General features: G+C 44.2%; 1 protein-coding gene across 5 annotated transcripts in view; it reads left to right on the forward strand.

Moving 5' to 3' along the window:
- NPAS2 (neuronal PAS domain protein 2) overlaps positions 1-17,702 on the forward strand; it is a 101,183-nt gene extending 83,481 nt beyond the window's left edge. For 3 of the 5 annotated variants that reach the window (XM_080601568.1, XM_080601571.1, XM_080601572.1), the window contains exons 16-22: positions 96-188; positions 5,489-5,635; positions 11,653-11,847; positions 12,363-12,547; positions 13,513-13,605; positions 14,841-15,027; positions 16,502-17,702. In XM_080601568.1, the coding sequence (XP_080457694.1) occupies positions 96-188; positions 5,489-5,635; positions 11,653-11,847; positions 12,363-12,547; positions 13,513-13,605; positions 14,841-15,027; positions 16,502-16,753 (1,152 nt within the window). In that variant the 3' untranslated portion in view covers positions 16,754-17,702. Of the gene's footprint in view, positions 1-95; positions 189-5,488; positions 5,636-11,652; positions 11,848-12,362; positions 12,548-13,512; positions 13,606-14,840; positions 15,028-16,228 lie in introns of all 5 variants that reach the window. The other 2 variants (XM_080601569.1, XM_080601570.1) reach the window with 2 other exon arrangements.
- The last annotated feature ends 2,081 nt before the right edge of the window (positions 17,703-19,783 follow it).

Raw genomic sequence — 19,783 nt, forward strand, 5'->3', positions numbered from 1 at the left:
TGCACAAAAGCCAAGGCATTAGAAGAAACCTAGAATTTAAAGGAGACAAACTTACAAATAAAGTTTTGTTTTGTTTTGCTTTGTTTTTAACCTAGGCTTCTTTGCCTTCTCAGCCTTCATGTGAGCTTCTTCCACAGCAGTTGCTGCCTCAAGCAACTTTGCAAAGTCAGCCTGCACCACTGGCACAGGTTAGTTGGGGGTTCGGAAGTGGAATAGGTCACTTGTTTCTCTCTTGGTGTTTTCTCCCTTCATCTAGTAAATGAATTAATTATGAGACTCCAGGTCTTTTGGGGTTTTTAGGTTATTTCTTTAGTAGATAAAATCCCCAAATCCACCAGCTCTCAAACTCCTAAAATGTTGTAGGAATGTAATCTGAATTGTACACTTGTGTGTTTAAATATTTTTCTGCATACAGACATTCACAGCAGAAGCCCAGGTGTGAGTAGGTTCAAGTGTACACACACCTACTTCACGGGAGGACAGAAAACAGAGATGGAAAATCAGCTTTCAACTTTGCTTCTACAGAATCAGGTCCCTTCAAAATCAAGGCTACAATGAGAATTAAAAGCAAAAACTAACAAAGACACTCCTAAAACACCCGTTTGGCTTTGCTGAAGCACAACTAGCCAGCAGCAAAAGGCACACTAGTTCCACAACACCTATTCTGTGGGTGTGCTAGCAACAACGAGGATGTCACTAGAGACAAAATCCTCCACTGAAATCTGTGAACCCACATCTCAAGTGTGGGTGATGGCCCAAAAAGCCAGTGTTTCATTTGCAGTGGATTTTGAAGGAGTAAATTTGAGTACCGTGTTCTCATCTCATTGTTTCTGCCCTGTGGTCATGTTGTGATGAATATCTATCTCATCATCCTCTGATTTTAGAAATGACAGCGTCCTGGACCTAAGCTGCTTCTACCTCTTGTACACTGTACTCCCTTGCAAGATCTCAGAGTTTCTTCCTGTAGCATATAAAACATAAAAAATCCTGAGGATCTCTGCTTTTAAATAACAAATTCTCATTTATCTTTTGTGCTTAATATTCTTTTCACGACTCCACACTGGCATGCAGTGAAGAAACAGCATATCAATTACCTGCTCTGAGCAGTCATTTTCTTTTACAGATATTCCTCTCCTTTATTCATTAATGCATTTCCAAACATCAATTAGTTTATTTATTATAAACCTGTGCATGTTCTGCTTGACTCTCTTCTATTTCCCTCCCTTCTCTACCAAAGCTCTTTCTGGAGAGATGCTTTCCAGTTGTTTACCAAAAACCCCGCCGCCCCACCCCTTCCCAATAAAACACTTGCTGGTGCTCCAGCTCCGTTTCTTCCCAGTGCCGTTCAGTTGCATGGCCAATCCCCCAGCAACCCTCTTCTTGACCAGCAGCAAAGCTCGGTCACTCAGCAGTGACTTGGAGAAGCTCAAGCTGGAGCTCCCCTTCTTGTGAAGCAGGAAAACAGCACCACAAACCCACATCCTGCAGCCCCGTGGGAAGGGCACGCCGGTGCAGGAAGAGCCACAGAAGCTGCTGCCCACTGGCTTTTTTGCTCCCCACCCTCAGGTGAAGGTCTCACCAGACACACAGATGCTTGAGCCTGTGGACCTTCAGGGCCCCAGCACGCTGATGAGGGTCCTTGTGGCAAACATCCCAGCCCAGGGCAGCAGCATCTGCAGTGAGCAGCCAGTGCTCGCCTCGAGCTCCATCTGCTTGAACTTTGGTTTTGTTTCAAGCAAATGCTGTGTGGGTTTTGTCTCCGCCAAAATACAGTTTTAGACCCCGACCTGGCTATCTGAATGAACCCTAAAGCACAGTCCTAGGTGCTGCCTGAATGTAAATGGTTTGCTTTAAACCAAGTGCTCCCTATTAGAATATTTGTTTGTTTGTCTGCCTCATTGTAATAAATTAAAATCCCCTACAACACAGCGGATGTTGATGACTGAATAATAATCAGCACTAATAATTCTGTTTGGGATTGCGCAGGTGTTATTCGGAAAACAACAACCACGAACAAGTTGTTCAGTGAGCTGCAAAACTAATGAAACCTGGTTTCCCAGGGACTGGCGTGGCAGGAGGGGAATGAGCGGGTCCCTCTCGCCGCTGCTCAGCTAGAGCTTTCGTGGCATTATGGCAACCTGGTGCTCTTGAGGCTCTCGCAACTCTCTTGCATGTCTCTAGCACCGGCCAGAAGGATCGGAAGCTGGAAGGCAGAAGGAAATGAAAGGTTCATTTCTTTAGGAAACCGAGCTAAAAAATAAATAGGGTCTCTTGCCTTTACCCAGCTACCTATTTTCTTGAAACTTGTAGGAACAGAATGTCTTCGAGGTACCCAACTCCCCTGTTCATCACATCTCTGATGGGGACCGTGCCGAGTGCTCACACCCAACATGTGCCGGTCCCACTCCCTGGACTGCATGAAAAACTCATTTTTTATTTTTATTTTTAAGAGAGCAGACTAAAATTACTGCTTTGTTATTATTATTTTCCCTGAACTAACAAACCTTGATTAAACTGGCGATCCTCTGCAATTATAGATATCTCACCAGTTGAGTCTTTCCAGTTTGTACCTGGGAAGCTGGGAGAGCTATAACATGCAGTTTTCTGAGGATCCCACAGAAGTTTGTAAATATCTTAGTGAGACAAATATCAACCTCATCTGATGTTAATGGCAGACTTAAAGCTGTGCAGTGTTTTCTGTGGAACATTTTGAGTCGAGCTCTTTTAATGCATTATACAATTACAGATTTCTTCCTTAATTGGTAAAACAGTTAATGATCTTGAGATAAATACTCTCTTGTGCAGGTCAGTTGCTGTTGCTGTCTCATTGTACAAAAACAATAGAAGCTTTGTAATCACAGGGGTCACTGCTAGAGTTATCAAGAAACTTTGGTTTCAGAGAGGAAAAGGGAAAAAAGTAAAAGAGAGTTCCTCATCCTCTTCCTTAGCAACTCTCATTCCAGTAGACCATACAATTGTTGTTGCTGTCAAGTGTATTAATACAAAAGGAACATGAAGAAGAAAACAAAAAGACAATACTAGGTTATATACTGAATATTCAGTATACATATTCAATACTGAATATGCTAAACATAAGAAGGTGATGAAAAAAATCATGGACTAATGATCTAAAATCAACAGCAATACATTTTTGTGTGCAATATTGAAAAGCAAACTCATATTTAAAACTAAGGCTTGGACATGGAAATCATTTCTTATTGAAGTACAAAATTATTATAAAATTTTCAGCTATAAAATTTCTTACGTTCATTAATTGAGGAAAACCAGGTTCCTTTCCCAAGGTCTCTTCAGGGACTTCACATGTTAATGAGAAGTTTGCCATCAGCAAGCCAGGCAGTCAAAATGAAGCTTTTGGCTAAAATTTTTTAAATTCCTTTCTGATAAAGACTCTTTTAGTGACTTCAGAGTAGACCTCAGTAACAGAGTTAATACAGAGAGAATTAGGTTCCAAGACCTGGCTTTCTGAAATGTCCTTCTGTACAGACCCACATTGAAGCAGGACATGGCTGCATTTAACCTAGTCAAGCCACTGCTACATTGCATTATTCCACTCCTAAGACCAGGGTGCCCAGGTCTCTTCTGAAACACGGAACGGGGCTCGAGCAAGCAGAGCAGGCAGCCCCTTGGAGTCACTTACCTCCGTTCCCAAACATCAGAGGTTTCCACTCATCCATTACTCAGGTTAATGCTTTCTGCATGGAATAGAGAAAGAGCAAGAACCAGCTCCGAGCTCTCCCCTTTAACACCAATTAGAAGCAACACCAACTTCCCACCGGGGGCTTTGACTCTGCTCTGGGAGAGGATGGGGCTGCAGGTGACAGTGCTGCTGACAACAGTGCCAGAGGCAACGTGCTCACGTTATCTCCTTGGGTAGACCATGCAAGCTGTGAGCACTCGCAGATGTCTTTCCCACCAAAGTGGGCTCTGGGGGCCTCCAGAGCATTGGCATGTCACACCTTGGTAGCCCTCCTCTCCCCTAAGCAGTGCTGGCAACCAGCCTCCCCTCAAAGTGGCCACACGAGGAAACTCTTTGGAGGGTGACCTCCTGAGCTGGGCTGGAAAGACACCTTCCAGCCGTGTAAATATAAATAAACCCACTGAAGTTCTCTTCCTTTCTCACCTAAAGGACATTTACACAGAGATTTCAGCTGTTTGCTGGAGGGAATGCGAAGGTACTTTCACGTATTTAGATGTTGCAAAGCAAGCGCTTAGCTGATACAAATCTGACCTGTCATATTTAGATTTCTCTAAGTACCCAGAAATTTCATTCATCTGTACAGTGTTGCTAGCACCAGAGCGCTCCTTTTTTCCCTTCTTGTTACCATTTTTGTTTTCCTATTAAAAAAGTGAAAGCCAGAAATGGTGTAAGCAAGTGCAACTCCATTAAGCAGGAAGGCTCCAGCAGCTTGCATCATTTCACCCCCCAGAACAGAGCCACAAAAATAACCACAGGAACAATGCGCCATCTTCAAGTCATGCAAGTCATAGCAAAATGTTTTCTTTTATTTATTTTTTTGCCTGGATGTTCCTGAACTGCATGTTTCCAGAGGCATCTTGGATGCCCTGGTTACCGAAATGCTCACAGAACTTTTTTGAAGTATTACACCATGCTTTTTTCTCGGTGTGTTTTTTTTACTTTTGGAATATGAGATCATGCAAAGCAGTGATTCCAAAGCCAATTAAAGTAATAATTAACTTTGGTGGACTTTGAATCATGGCTGTAAATACCAAATAAAGCTAGGAATTTGTTGCCATGCTAGTCCCCTCCATGCTTATGGAGTGATTCTGCTTTGTGCGAGGCATTGTTGCTACTGGAGGTTGCACTTTCTTCTTGACCCTTATTAGCGATCTCCATTTTGTATTATTATTTAGAATAGCCTTTCTCCCACTGAGCTGGGCTATTTATTTTTTTGTCACGTATAAAAATAACTTAATGAGTATTTCTTGTACCCTGGCCACTACTCAGATGCAGAAATGTAGAAAATATTTACTGTGGTCAGCTGTTGCGTGATCATGTAGTAAGTAATCAGCATAACAAACCATTGCAGCACTGCTATTTCTGTGAGGAAAAAGGAAAGTGTTGGTAAAACACATTTGGAATATGCAGCTCTGCCATGCTAAGGGCTCCAAACTACACGCTAATAATAATAATGCTCTCATTTGCCACCGAGTTAAGATGCTCTTGATATTTTAAAGCAGCATGCTCTCAAAAACAGGCATTCTGATAATTCTCTAACAGAACAGGGTCAGTTGTAAGAAGATCACTATAACTGAGGCAATTTAATATATGTGCGTAAAATTGGAAATAGAAAAGATTTATCTCTGCCTAGACGTTACTATATTACAAACACATACTTTATTCCTTTCACTGTGCTTTACAATCAAGAAACCAATAACTTCTTTCAAAATAATGTCATACTGAGGCCCGTTTCTATTATAAAGACTGATTTTTTCCCCTTTTTTTCAGTTCTCAGCGCAGTTTAGCATGTTCCAGACCATCAAAGACCAGCTAGAGCAGCGAACGCGGATCCTGCAGGCTAACATCCGCTGGCAGCAAGAGGAGCTCCAGAAGATACAGGAGCAGCTCTGCCTGGTCCAGGACTCCAGTGTGCAGGTGGGTTACTGCTGGGAGGGGCAGAGCATCCTCTCCTGAAGCACTTGATAGGGCTGGCATCTTAAAATTAGCTCCAGGGTCCAGGACATGAGAAATCTGGCTCATCTGAATGGGGATTTTGCCCTCTGGAAGCCTCTTGAGTAGCCTACATCAAGATTAAGAGCTTTTTGCAAGAAGAAAAGGAAGAAATATCTCAGCCTTATGGGGGTGAGAAGATTTTGGGTCATTTACAGAAGTATTTTAATGCTTTATCTACTGAATCTTCAGAATGAGCAGCTGTAATGGAACAGTGTTCACATTTGGACTCAGCACTGATTATGTCTCTCCAGTTCATTAGCTTCCATCCATTCACTGCATGCTTCGTGGGGACATTGCTGATGCTCAGTATCACGTCTGTCCAGCTCTCCCTTAGCCAACAGCTCTCCTTCAGGCACTCTCCAAGTGCTCATCTCTTTTAGATCATTCGCTCCCTGTTTTCCTGGCCTAGACACTGAGCACAGGAGATGAATTCCCTTGTCATGTTTATAAAAGAAGAAAAAAACTCTGCTCAAACCTCTGTTCATTTGTTTACACCTGGGAGGCATCTGAATTTGTTCTTCACAGGACCAGCTCAAGCCTTTAGGGTGAAGCAGCCTGAGGCTGCTGTTCTTATGTCTTTGATACCTTCTACACAGAGCTAGTACAGTACCTGCCTTGTACTGCCCCGATGTCTACCGCACCCCATGAGTAACAGTGAGTGCAATTTAGCACATCTCAGGTTTCATTTAATGACAAATGGAGAAATCATCCAGTTTTATGGAAGTTTTCTAAAAGCTGGGTGATTACTGCTCTGTTCCTCATAATGTAACTATAAATACTGGGTTAAATGACCCTTGCCAGAAATGTTGCACTGGGGACCCACTGTGAGCATTGTACTAACAAGATTTTTTAGAAGACAAGCTCTGTCACATAAATGAGTATCTCAAAGAACATTTTTAAGCACAGGATGAAAACCTGGGACCTGCTGAGGCCAGTGGGAATTCTGTTCCCAACTTGCACAGAAACAGAATCTCACCCATCATCGACATCTGTGAACACACAGTTCACATATTAAAACAAATTTGGATTGTACGTTTAGGCAATTAAGGGATCGGTGAAGCCAAATTTGAAACTTTTCCACCCAAGCTGCTCCATACGCACTGCTATAGGACAGCACAGCAGTAGCGGGTCCCAAAACCAGGACTCCCTGTTCCTGGTACCATATAAACATATAGGTAGACCAGGTTTAATTTCAGTGTATTTCTTCTACTGGTTCTGCATTGACTCTGAATAACGGGAAGGGAAAGTCTGCAATTAACTGCCCTTCAGTTCAGAATCATGGTATGTGTCTGAAAGCTATTATTGTTATTATGAATATCAAGAGACGTGATATTCTCACTTCCTGTCCTTTTAATTGGGCAAAAGCCATTACTCTCTCCCGGTGAAGTCTTCAACATTCAGATACACTGATCCCCCCACCCCCCCCCCCCCCTTTTTTTTTTAAATACTTCAGGAAAAAATAGAAAGTCAGAGCACATTCTTATATGCGGGAAAGGGATTTTATTTTTATATAGTCATCTTCCATACGCATTAATAACCCAAAGACCATGGGACAGATCCTCAGCTGTGCTCACCGGGAGCCCAAGCAGAGAGAAAAGGCCCAGTGGGTAAATGGTAGGCCCTGTACTGCCTACCCCCTACTGCTTTGTAGCTCTGAGATTTGGATCATTTGGATCATTATTTGGGTGATCTGCTCCCCCACAAGGACTGTGCCAGGTTGGACCAAGGAGGACGTATTTTCAGAGCACCGCAAGATCTCTGATGTTGGTACTGACCATTTCCCTGCAAATGCAGCACTGAGAGGCAGGGGGGCTGGAGGGCAGCTCGGAAATGTGGGGGCTGCCTATCAGCCTGAGGGGGCAAAGCTGGATGGGGAGGATCACTGTCTGTCATCCAAGTGCCTTTCAGCCCCCCCAGAACAATCACACGAGACAGTGAGCTGTAAGAAGTCACGCTGACTTGGAGTGGGGACTTTTCCTTCTCCCGCTTTCTCTAGATTTAAGAAAAAAAAAAAAAAAAGAAGAAGAAGAATAGAAAAGAAAAAAGGAAAAAAGAAAAAAAAAGAAAACCAGAAATTACTGTGCCATTACAGGGAAGGAGTGAGACCAGGAATTAGCTTTGTCTTACTTGGCTAGAGGCAATTTGAAATAAAGCCTCACATTTTCACATGTAGCACTTTTGTGACTCACAAGAGGTTAGGAGTAAACTGTTAAATCAGAAATCTAACCGCATGCTTTGCTGAACAGATTTCATCATTCAAGGAGCTGGATGTCTGCAGACATCGATCTGTGTCTATTATCAAGGCTACAAAGCATAGTGGCAAACAGAAGAGCCTTACTATTGAGTGAATTTCTGGTCCTTTTAATATTCCGCGTAGAGAATGGGGCTGTGCAGGTTGTAAGCATGGGGGAGTGCCGTGTGCTGGCTGCAAAGGGGGAAGCATTCTATCATTTTCCCTCGTTAGCTCATTTATTAGCATATCTTCCCCCCCCCCCCCCCCCCCCCCCGGCTCCCTCCCTTCCACACAGACGTGTACAGGTAGCTCTGTGGAGAATTGAGCCCCATTTCCATTTCCTTCAGAGGTCTTCAAAACTGTAGTGCAGCAGTCCACCAAGAAACGCTTTCCCAACCGGACAGATGTTGAGCAGTCGTCTGCATTTGTCACTATTTCCAAGAGCCTTGCGTGATGAAAGACCAAACTAGCAGGAGGGCTGTGGGCCCTGAAGAAGAGTGTTCAAAACCCCATTAAATCTCGGGTACTGCTTTTCCTGACAAACGAAAGCATTAAGGGCGGCAGCAGCAAGAGTAACCTCAGAAGTCTGAAGGATGCCGTGTCTGTGCCAGATTTGAACAGTCTGGCTAATGAATTGCGGATGGAGAGGCAAGCAGAAAGAAGAGCTGAGCCTGACCAGCTTGCAAGAACTGCAGATGAGACCGTGCATTGCCACCCATGATTCACAAACCAGTCTCCCTTCGAAGTCCGTGAACCTCAGATTCCCAGTGCTGTTATTTTACATAAGGAGTCTTCCCTTCTCTAACGATGAGCCTGAAGGTTATCACCACCTGATTACCCAAGGAGCAGGAAGAGTCAAAGAGCTGTCTCCCCCACAATGTCTTGCCAATGCGATTCACCCATTAGCTGCAGGGACCGTCTATCTCGGGATGAGGGGGCAGCCGTGTCAGAGGGTCCCTTCCCTCCCTCACAGCTTTGCTGTGTATCTTAACAATCTGGCCAATTAAAAAATATTTATAAGATGCTTCGCTGGCCTTGCAGTCCACAAAATCAGCTGTGAGACGTGTCGTTATCGGCAGCACAGTTAGGGGGCTGCTAATTTGTCTGCTTGGATTTGCTCAGACTGAGAAAGATTTTTTTCTTTATTATGGGGTTTCTGTTGCTATTTAAAGCTGCAACATTTTTGTGCTTCAGAGGAATTCAGGCAGTCACGAAAGAGACACATAATGAAAAAGCACTGTTTTGTACAAATGAAGTACATTCTTGCTTTCAGGCTTACTTGCAGGTAGCAACTCCCCACTTCGATCCTCTCTTAGGTTAACTCTTTTCTTGATTAGGCATCTTGAGTCTTCCAGTTCTGTGGGGACATGGGTTAAATGGCACCACTGCTTCCTGCCCTGAGCTTGTTTTTCCCCGACATTTGTGTTCTGACAGTAATAATGCTGCTTTGGCCATTATAACGCAAGGGAGAGCGTCCCTAGATATGAAACGCACGTAGGTCTCTCAGGGTATGAACACATAAATAAAAGAAATTGGTTTACTGTGATAAACTTGGTTGTAAATTTATAGCATGCTAGCTGCCAACCATTAGCCGTGCGCTTTCCTACCCAGTGGCACACACTGGTAATTGCAAAGCAGGTTGCTCTGCTTTCTTTCAAGAATAAGCTACTTGGCCTTTGCTTCAAAGTAAGGCATGCACACAGGCAGCTCCCTGCAGAGTAAGTCATTTGCTGAAAGTCCCCACCCTGCCCAACATTTGCATTGATGGATATTGAGTTTGCATTGGATGAACTTGGTATTTTGCCAGCACTGTGTGCCTTGTACAGGGAGGATGCTTAAGATATTGCTCCTTACGGTCTTACTTCATGCTGATCTTCCAGAAACAGTGGGCTCACATCCCACATGACATTTTTGAAGCACACCACTTGCTTTACCTGTTCTGAATGTTACATTAAACATTTCATATCAATGGAGACCAATTTCATTGCTAGAGCTAATCAGGTTCATTTACCGAACATGTTCAAAACTTAGCTTCTACATAGAGAAAATAAGCAAGAAAATGAATTTTCATAACTTCTGCCTTTGATTTATTCATAATAAGACCTATTTACTTGGCAGAAGTTGCAAGACCATCTGTCTTTCTGAAATGTAATGGCTCCAAACTCTGTGAGCACTGTTTTTAAAAGAAAACACTCAGAGCTAGTTTCAGACCTACTGCAAGCAGACACAACTCTGTTACTTGACCCATTTATTTCTATCAGACATCTTTGAGGTGTAGTTAGTCTACAGCACCTGAAACAAGACGTTGCTTTAGGTCCATTAACATTTTCATTAATTGCCCACCTCTCTCTGCTGATTAATGTAACTGATTAACATGAGCTTTGTCTGTAACTCAATTCTGAGTCAAGTCTTGGCACACAGAGATTCATTACAAATTTATCATAGTAAATTAAAAACTGTGTTTTAATAGCTAGATATATAAGCACAAATATGATGGATCAGCCCATACTTCTGTGGAGAAAAGCAATGCATTGTGCCGGTTCTTTAGAGAAAGGTGCAGGGTTTTATTCCAAGAGAAATTACAGGGGACGTGATAGTTTAGGGAATTGCTAATACAGCAATAAGTTGCGGAAAGGTGTACTAATTACTGGGTGTACCTCAGATGTACTGCTAGGCATGAGACTGATGGATGAGTAATGAAGAAAATAATTGTGATTCTGATTTCATTTAAGCCTTGAGTAGCTCCACTTAAAATAATGGAGTTCCACACTTGTAGAAGTGGTGTGAAATCAGAACCAGAGCCAAAAATGCCTTTAACTACCTGGGAAGTGTCGCTTTGTACAGTCCTTGGTGGCAAGAGGATAGGTTTGAAATATTGCAAAGATAGCTTGTAGCATTAATAATTAATAGTTTTAAAAGATGCCTTTTTTCTTTTGTATGGCTCTATTGAAAGAAATAGCCTCTAGAAAAGCAAAAATATTCCAAAGCCCTGCAACTTTTAAAGAAGAAAGACTCTTCTTGCAATGCAAGAATGGAGAGCGTATCATTTACAGAACACTAACAGAGGGGCTGCTGGCTCTTTTGCACAAGTCAAACGCAAGGCCTGATTAGGGAGAACACCAGGTGACAGCTACCTGACAGGAAATCAGATAAATGACAGTGACGGTCTGTTTACACATCTTCTCAATGATAAGGACACAGCCATTCAACACAGTCAACTCTGGCCTGGCTGTGGCCTCATTAAATACACTCAGTGACCCAACTGTATAGAAGGTGTTGAATTTTCCGAGACAAATTCAAAAGCAGCCTTGCCTGAAAGGCAGCCTGGTTTGTTGAAAAGAGAAATGAAAGGATTGAAAAGACATGGAGTTACTCCCAGCTCTCTGGTCGGGATGCCCCAGAACACGGTGAATGTACAGCGAACTGCTCTCACGAGGGCTCTGCCTGCCCCGTGGAGAGAGGGCTTTTACCTTCAGGACACATTTCACAAGTAATGAATGCATTTTCAGAAGAAGAAAGAAAGAAACCAGAGACAGCAGAACTGTTAACATAGGAAAGAAATGTGATTTCCAATTAACAGTAAATGTGTGGTGAATTCCGAGCTGTGATGATTTTATTTTAGAACATATCTTTGAATTTAATTGTAACCTTCATTATCCGTGACAGCTGGGCTATGTCAATAAAACGTCCCCCTCTTCTTTTCCAGATGTTCCTACAGCAGCCGACGGTGTCCCTGAGCTTTAGCAATATTCAGCAGCCAGAGCCGCAGCAGCTACAGCAGAGGCCAGGGGTCATTTCTCAGCAGCAGCTTGTCCCCAGTCCTCAGCTCCCCGGGCAAATTGCATCTCCGCAAACACCGAACCAGCAAGTACTGAGAGAAGCAAGTGTGATATCGAGCCAGGTAATCACTTCTTTGACTAGAGGAGCATTTAATACGGAAAGAAGACGCTGAGCTGTTACTGAACAAGCTAGCGAAGTCATGTCAGTCCTGCAAATGTGCCTTTCCCTTTCCTTCCCTAGGAAAAAGTTTGGGTTCAGGTATTTGTAAATGAGACCTGTGAAAGCAAGTAGGCTTGGACAGGATTTTTGTCTTACTGCAGGCTTCTTGGCATTTCCAGTCTTCGCTCTTCCACCCACCTGTTGTGCCTCCCTTCTCAGAAAACCTAGCTCTTATTTCTGTTGCCTGGGCGTGTGGCGAATGTAGCGGCACCATTAGCTTCAGACCCCTCAGCCGTAGCGTTTAACCTCCCACACACCTGCATTAGCATGACTATTAAAACAAAAAGTGGATAAATAGGGAAAAAAAAAAAAAAAAAACACAGCTTTTCCTTTTGTAGGGTTCATTGCCATCACAGGGCTTTCACAGCGGGGCTAACCAGGCCTCACCCCAATCCGTCTCTCCCCGCTCTCTTGCAGGGCCCAAAGGCAGTGAGGAGCACGGAGCTGGCACCGGGTGGTGGCCGTCCTCTCCGCGCCTCGGCCCCACCGTTCGGCCCTGCCACGGCCCCTGCAGCCCCACCACCCCGCCGTGGCCCCGGCCCCGGCCCCGGCCCCGGCCCCGGCCCACCCGCCGCCGGCTGCAGCCACGACCAGCAGCTCAGGTAGGGCGGGACACGGGGGGGCGCCCAGGTGGCCACCATCTTGGGCTGCCCTCAGTGGGTGGGTGAGGGACGGGGTGAGAAGGACGATGGCATCTGCACCAGCATCAGAAATGGTGTGGCCAGCAGGAGGAGGGAAGTGATTGTCCCTCTGTACTCGGCACTGGTGACACCGCACCTCGGGTGCTGTGTTCAGGGTTGGGCCCCCCACTACCAGGAGGGCGTGGAGGTCCTGGAATGCATTGAGAGTAACAAAGCTGGTGAAGGGACTTACGAGGAGTGGCTGAGGGAGCTGGGGTTATTTAGTGTGGAGAAAAGGAGGGGAGAACTCATCGCTCTGTACAGCTACCTGAAGAGGTTGCAGCGATGAGGGTGCCGGTCTCTTTTCTCAGGAGACAAGTGACAGGACCTGGGGAAGCAGCATCAAGTTGCTCCAGGGGAGGTTTAGATTGGACATCGCGAAGAATTTCTTCATGGAAAGGGTGGTCAAGCTTTGGAGCAGGCTGTCCAGGGAGGTGGTGGAGTCACCATCCCTGGAGGCAGTTAAGAGATGTGTGGACATGGCACTAGGGGACATGGTCTAGCAATGAACTTGGTAGTTTAGGCGGATGGTTGGACCTTGAAGGTTTTTTCCAACCTACACGCTTCTTTGAACCAAAAAGATGACAGATACTCAGGCAATATGAGCCATTCCCACTGAAACCAGCAGGAGCAACAGAAATTTCCCTCTCCTGAAATCTAGCAGCTCAGAAGGACACCCAAGTGACCAGGACTGAAGGGCACGGCCCCAAACCTCCACCCAGCAGCGCCCAGGAGGCATCTGCTACAGCCCAGAGCTGAGGTTACACCTCCTAATGCTCAGTCTTGCGCTGTGCCTCCAAAAGCATCCTTTGTCAGTTTTCAAAATGTGGCATGTGTATGGTCCTTCTCTCACAGCAGTATCACTTTTTCTTTTTTCCATGTGCAAGACTGTTGCTCAGCCAACCTATTCAGCCAATGATGCCCGGGTCCTGTAATGCAAGACACCCTTCAGACCTCAGCATGGCTGGATCCCAGGCTAAGTATGTGACTTGTCAAAAACACCAAAGTTGCTTTTGAGGGGAAATAGCGTTTTTTAGTAAGATGACGAAGTAGTTATAAATGCAGGAGCGCGTTACTGGGCCGAGCCTGCCTTCTAGTGTCAGGGTCAGCCTCATCTTTTTTTTTTTTTTTTCTTTTCTTTTTTTTGTCTCTGTCCTTAATTGTGAACTGCCGAAATGATAATGTTTGACCCTCATTAAAGTGATTCTGTATGTTACCTCAGGAATGTAGGTATTCAGCACTTTTCTTTTCAAACATCACTGTTGCTGCTTAAGATTACCTTGAGTTAAAACCTCCAACTTAAAACATACCGATCTGCAGCTGAGATCTGCTTTTAAGCTTCTAAATAAAAAAAGGCCGGAATTTCAAAGATACACCTCCCGTTCACATATTTTGCCCGACTCACAGGACACTTTTTTTGGAGCTCGCATGCTTGTATAAGTACCCAAATCTTACCATTTCTGACCAACCCCTAATTTTGAACAGCTGTTTAACAAACACACACCACACTATGATCTCATCACCCTTTACAGGATAAACAGAATTAGGCTGGGTTGGCAGTAGCTTCCTTGTGGTTTTACCCACAGCCTTCCACAAAACAACAAATATTTGGGTTTTGCTGTGCAAAAGTAGACTAGCAACAGAGGCTGAGTATTTTGTTTCTGGCTCATCCCCCAGTCCAGAGGACTTCTAGAGACTTCTTCTGGTCCTACAATGTGGGTCACAGCTATGGGAACTGCTGACCATACTTGGCAATGTCTATGAGGAGCTTAAAAAGTAATCAACCCTAGCCATCCTGCAGATTACCATCCCCACAGGCAGTCGTATAGAAGCACAGGCAGCAGAACAGGGAACGTGTCTACTTCTCAGCTGCTGCAGTTCAGAACTCAGCTTATTAATACAAAATCAAAGGCCATGTGTTTTAATGAGCCTGGGATGTGAATCTGTGGCTGAAGAGAAGACATGCATAAACCAGAATCTGTAATGAATCTAAAATGTGGTCTGGGTTTTGAGGTGAGATGTATTCTGCCCTCCAAGTCCAGCTCATGTACGGTGTTAAGCCAATGCTGCTGGTTTTCATGCGTGCAGGTCTGATGCCCTGGAATCCTTTACTAAGAATTATTTATGAAGACTATTGACGCCCACCCCATATCCTAAGAGAAGGCCTTTGTTTCTACACGTTTGTTCTTGACTGTTTTACTTCTTTCTTCCACAGATACTCTCAAAACCAACAAATGTTTCAAAGTTTGGAAGTGCAGACTTCCAGCAGTGGCTCTCCAATCGTTCTGATGGGACAAGCAGTGTTAAACCAAGGGTTTGCCACGACACCTCCTTCCCAGCCATCCTCTCTGCCACCTATGCAACTCCAGCACCAACAGCATCAGCAACAACGCTACCTGCAGGTAGGGAAGGACAAAGAGGACAATGTATAAAACATAGTCACAGAATTATAAGGCAAACGGGCTGTGCAAACGGGGCCTGCAAGCCTTGACAAGCTGTAAGTTTCAGCGGGAGCCTGATCATGGCAGAGATGGCCATTTCAGAGATAACTGAAATGTGCAAGACACTGATACGGTGTCGTGTACCCTTCCAGTATAGCAAGGGAGCAGTGAGAACAGTCAGAATATTTCAAAGGAAATTACTAATCCTGTACATTGGAAACATAATCAGATTATCCTGGATGTATTTAAAGTGTATTTCTAGATGGAGAAAATTGCTGCCTTTGGATTTATTCTGCACTCTTTATTAAGTACAAAATTTGCTTAGTTTACAAGTCAAAAGATGATTTTTAATTACCAGCACCAACATAAAATAAGATCAGGATCAGATACCCATATCCCTTCCATAAATTAGCGTATTTCCTCAACTCCACAAGGCAAAGAAGATGAATTGGAGCAGATCACCTGGAAGCACCAGGTGATTTAAAGATATAAAAATACTGATTTTTTTTTACCCAATTCAGCACATGTAAAGCTAAGGGAAAGGGGGGAAAGGAGGTGTCTATTAACTCAGAAGGAGCTGAACTGAGTCTATAAAACCTGATCACATCTCCACTGGAATCACTGAAAGAGAATCATCGGCTTCAAATGATCACACTGAAAAACGAAATCCTTATCATAGCTGAGAATTAATGAAAAAACATGGCAGACACCATTCCCAGGCGAGCATCTGCAAAATTCACATCGACTTCAACACTGCAATGTCGCACCCTACTGTAAACTCACAACAAGAAAGGGCTAGAAGGGGCCTCATGAGGTCCACTAGGATCCCCTGTGTTATTTCTGCTTCATTTCTGTCATCTAGCCTTGTCATTTCTGACATATTTGCTCAGCCTGTTCTTAAACAGGCTTTTCAGAATAACCCGCAAATCCTAGGCAGTGCATTCCTACTAGAAAACCTTTCTCAATGCCTAATTGTAATCTTCTTTGCTGCAATTTAAATCTGTTCCTTCTAGCATAGGTAGGCTAACCCCATGCCTAGCACACAGCCCCAGAGATAAAAGCCAGCAAAAAGAGTAATATTTTTAAGCACGCTGTACATTGAGGACGACGAGCTCTAACGTGAAAGAATCAAACAACACGGTGAATTTTATTTTATCTGTAGGTGCAAACACCAAGTTCTTTGCACAATGAGCAAACCGATTCTTTGCTCCTGCCACCTTACTCACCACAGCAAGGAAACACGGGGTATCATCAGGCACAGCAGCAGCAGCAGCAACTACCAAGAAGAAGCAATAGCTTATCAGAATCATCAAATTTACCACAGCCACTGCGATAGAGTCCCACCAGCACAATCAATGCACGATTAGCTTTAACCAATGGGCACATGGGGCAGGAGAGAATGACTCTGTACTTACCGTTTTGGCTTTTGCACAAGCCTTTCTTTCAGAGCTCTGTGACAGAAGGATGCCACAGGGCGCAGACTGCCGCACACAGCGCACGTAGGGCCCACAGGATCCAGTTGGCGCTGTCTGGTGAGCGCAGTACGCACTGCGCAGAGCGGAACGAAGAGGAGCACCGTCCTGTGCAAACTCCACCGTCACCAGCTGCACGGGAGGAGGAGTTCGAGCTCGGCGTGCCGCTCAGAAAGCTGTCTGGCAATTCCAAAAGACTGTTGACAGACACTTGAGGTACTTGGCCTTCACTGTTTCAGTTCTTCTTTTGTGTATGAAAAGCACTGCGTCAAAGGTCTATTGAGGAGAGAACAAGAGATTATTTTTATTATGATTATTGTTATTATTTTGCACAACTGCACAGAGGACAAAACCTAGGCACTTTCTGTAAAGAGAAGTTTGTTTCCTTATTCTTGTGGCCAAATTAGCACATCCAATGGAGAAGAAAGCCTGGTCATTGGTGAAGATGGTCTACAGCTCATAACTCTTGATTTAGAATCTGAAAAGTATTATGCAGCTTACCCTAACTGTTCTTCACAACTAAAAACAAAAAACAAAAAACACTGGACTGTTTTATACATATGAATTGTGATTGCAAAGAAGAACTCAACTTGTAAGCACAATCATGCAACTCTCCCATAATACACGATGGATCCTTCTTCAAGCTAAATAACTCACTCACTGCAAGTCTCTGAGAAATATGCACTGTGTTTTGGCCCACTGACTCGGGATGCTGCAGACTATTACATATCTCTTTCATTATAACATTTAGGATTGAATTTTCCTTTGGGGGGAAAAAAAAAGAAATGCACTTTTCGCTTTTTTTGTATGTTTTCTGTTGATATGTTTCTAAGAAAGATTTTATGTAATTATTAAATAAAAAGTAGTGTATTGTACAGCTGTTGTAATAATGACCTATTTCTATATAAAATAAAATTATATGGAATTATGTGGAAATTATTTTGTATATGAAATATCAACTCATTTCACAAGTATAAAGATTGTGCTTGTGCTTTTTTGTGAGTGGATATTTTGTAATAAACTAATGAATTAGAAATGTTTCTGTGAAGGGTACTACTGTTTCATGCTATATACGACTCAAACTATTATTTTTTTCCATATAATGATGGACAGTGTCTTTATTTGTAGAATAAAATAAAATAGCCAAAAGGCTTTATTGCAGGACTTGCACACATTTTCCTGTGGCTGTTCAACTACGTGATTCACCTTAGATTTTATAGTATGAGCTACAGCTTTGCAAGATGTTTGGCAACCAATTAACTAGAAACAAATATTATCCTACGGGATCTGTGATATGGCATAGGCGATGAGAATGATAGCTTAGGAAATTAAATAAGCTGCTAATGCAGACAGCTCATTTCTTATTCCCTTAAAACTCTGATGGTCTTAGGCAGCTCTGTACTTCCAACCAGCCAGTTTTGGACTGGGACAAACATAGGGCACAACAGACAGTTCAGAGTGGTTTGACCCAACATATACCAGGGCTTTGACCTGTGTTCACAAAGCAGCAGCTTCACAGCTTAAAGACATCGCTGTCCTGAGTTTTCTGATACTCCTCTGCTGGATTTGCTAACATGCCCCCACCACAGAGAGCCAAGTTCCCACCTTGGTATCTTTGTGCAGACACTTTTTCACGTTAAATTCAAACTGACTGCTACTAAATGGAGCAGCCAATGTACAGGTCTGCTTTCCCTCTGCTGACTCTCTGGCAGAAGCAGCAACATCCAACAGAGAACAAGGTGGATAACCGGGTAACATGTTCATCTGTCACAGCAAGATTGAAGGGATGGCTTCCAGAAGCCCCTCAGGGCATCCTGCAGCTGCCTGAGACAGCCTAACCTTGAAGGGAGTGCAAACCGTGCTGTTCTTCTCACAATTCTGTACCAAGGATCATGTCACAGCACTGGTTTCCATGCCATAGAGGAACAATGGAGATAATTGGGCTGGGAGCTGGAAATGATGGAAGTAAACTTTCAGAAAAACAAAAAAGGTTCACTTCAGAAAACTGAGTTCTGAAAAAACATCTAAAAAAAAAAAAAAAAAGCTAAAAATCTCCCAGAGAAAACCTGCTGGTAAAATGACCCTGCTGCTTTCACAGTAAGGCTGACTGGTAACACTGATTGGTACACAGGTATTTCAGTCCATACAGTCCTTTTATTTTATTGAAGAAAGATGAGGGGATCAAGTATCTGGTCTCTAAGAAAGCGTCTCTGCCAGTAGCTTTAGGCAGCTGTCTTAGATACACGAGTTAGCAGGCTCGTCTTTAAGTTCTTACATTCAGTGAAGCAAGAGTGACCCCTCCAGATGAAGATTAAAAAGCTAAACCCTAAGGTGCTCTCACTTGATGTCTGAAGGAAAGTCTCTCTTCCATTAACTATAGGCAAACCTTAGCACAGACACATCAGCTTAGTAGAGGCTAATTTCACAAATGCTGTCCACTTCTGTACAGACTTAGTTCAGGAAAGGGGAAGGGAAATCTGTCCATTTGTCCATGCAGGCAAGAGATGACGAAGGCACCCGAGCACCTCAGAAGAAATACCCATGGCAGTAAAACTTTGTGGGTCCCCATTACTATGATCGTGGAACCATTAGGGTTGGAAAGGACCTCCAAGATCACCTGGTCCAACCATCCCCCTACCACCAATGTCACCACTAAACCATGTCCCTAAGCACCACATCCAACCTTTCCTCGAACACCCCCAGGGACGGTGACCCCACCACCTCCCTGGGCAACCCGTCCCAATGCCTGACTGCTCTTTCTGAGAAGAAATGACGGAGGTCACAGGAAGAGAAAACCCCTTGGAGAAATCGTTTTATTCCCGGGGATGCTTGTGATACACCTGCATCTCCCCTGATTTTCAGTGGCTATGTCCAAAACAAGCTTAGCCTTGGGGCAAACACTTTTCTAAAGACAGCAGTACTGTAAGTAGTTATGAGGGAGAAGCTGTAAATATGGGGGGGGGGGGGGGGGGGGAGGAGGGTCTTCCACTACCATGTTTTAGTACATTGTGTGTAAGGATTTGGTGCACTTGTGAGGGCAGATTTAGCTCAGTATCGAGTTTTTCGTGCTCTGCCTCACTTCTCTACACCCTTATTCCAGGTTCGGGTGACTGCGCTCGCTCCCCACAGCGCGCACACAGCCTGTCAGTGCAGTTTCGCACCCAGGGCTGCCGTGACACCTCCTTTATCACACCACAGCACGGCCCCGGCCCCTGCCAGAGGAACCCGCAGGCGGCGGGACCCGG

Source organism: Anser brachyrhynchus, assembly GCF_964034855.1.
Source record: "Anser brachyrhynchus genome assembly, chromosome: 1".
NCBI lineage: Eukaryota > Metazoa > Chordata > Aves > Anseriformes > Anatidae > Anser > Anser brachyrhynchus.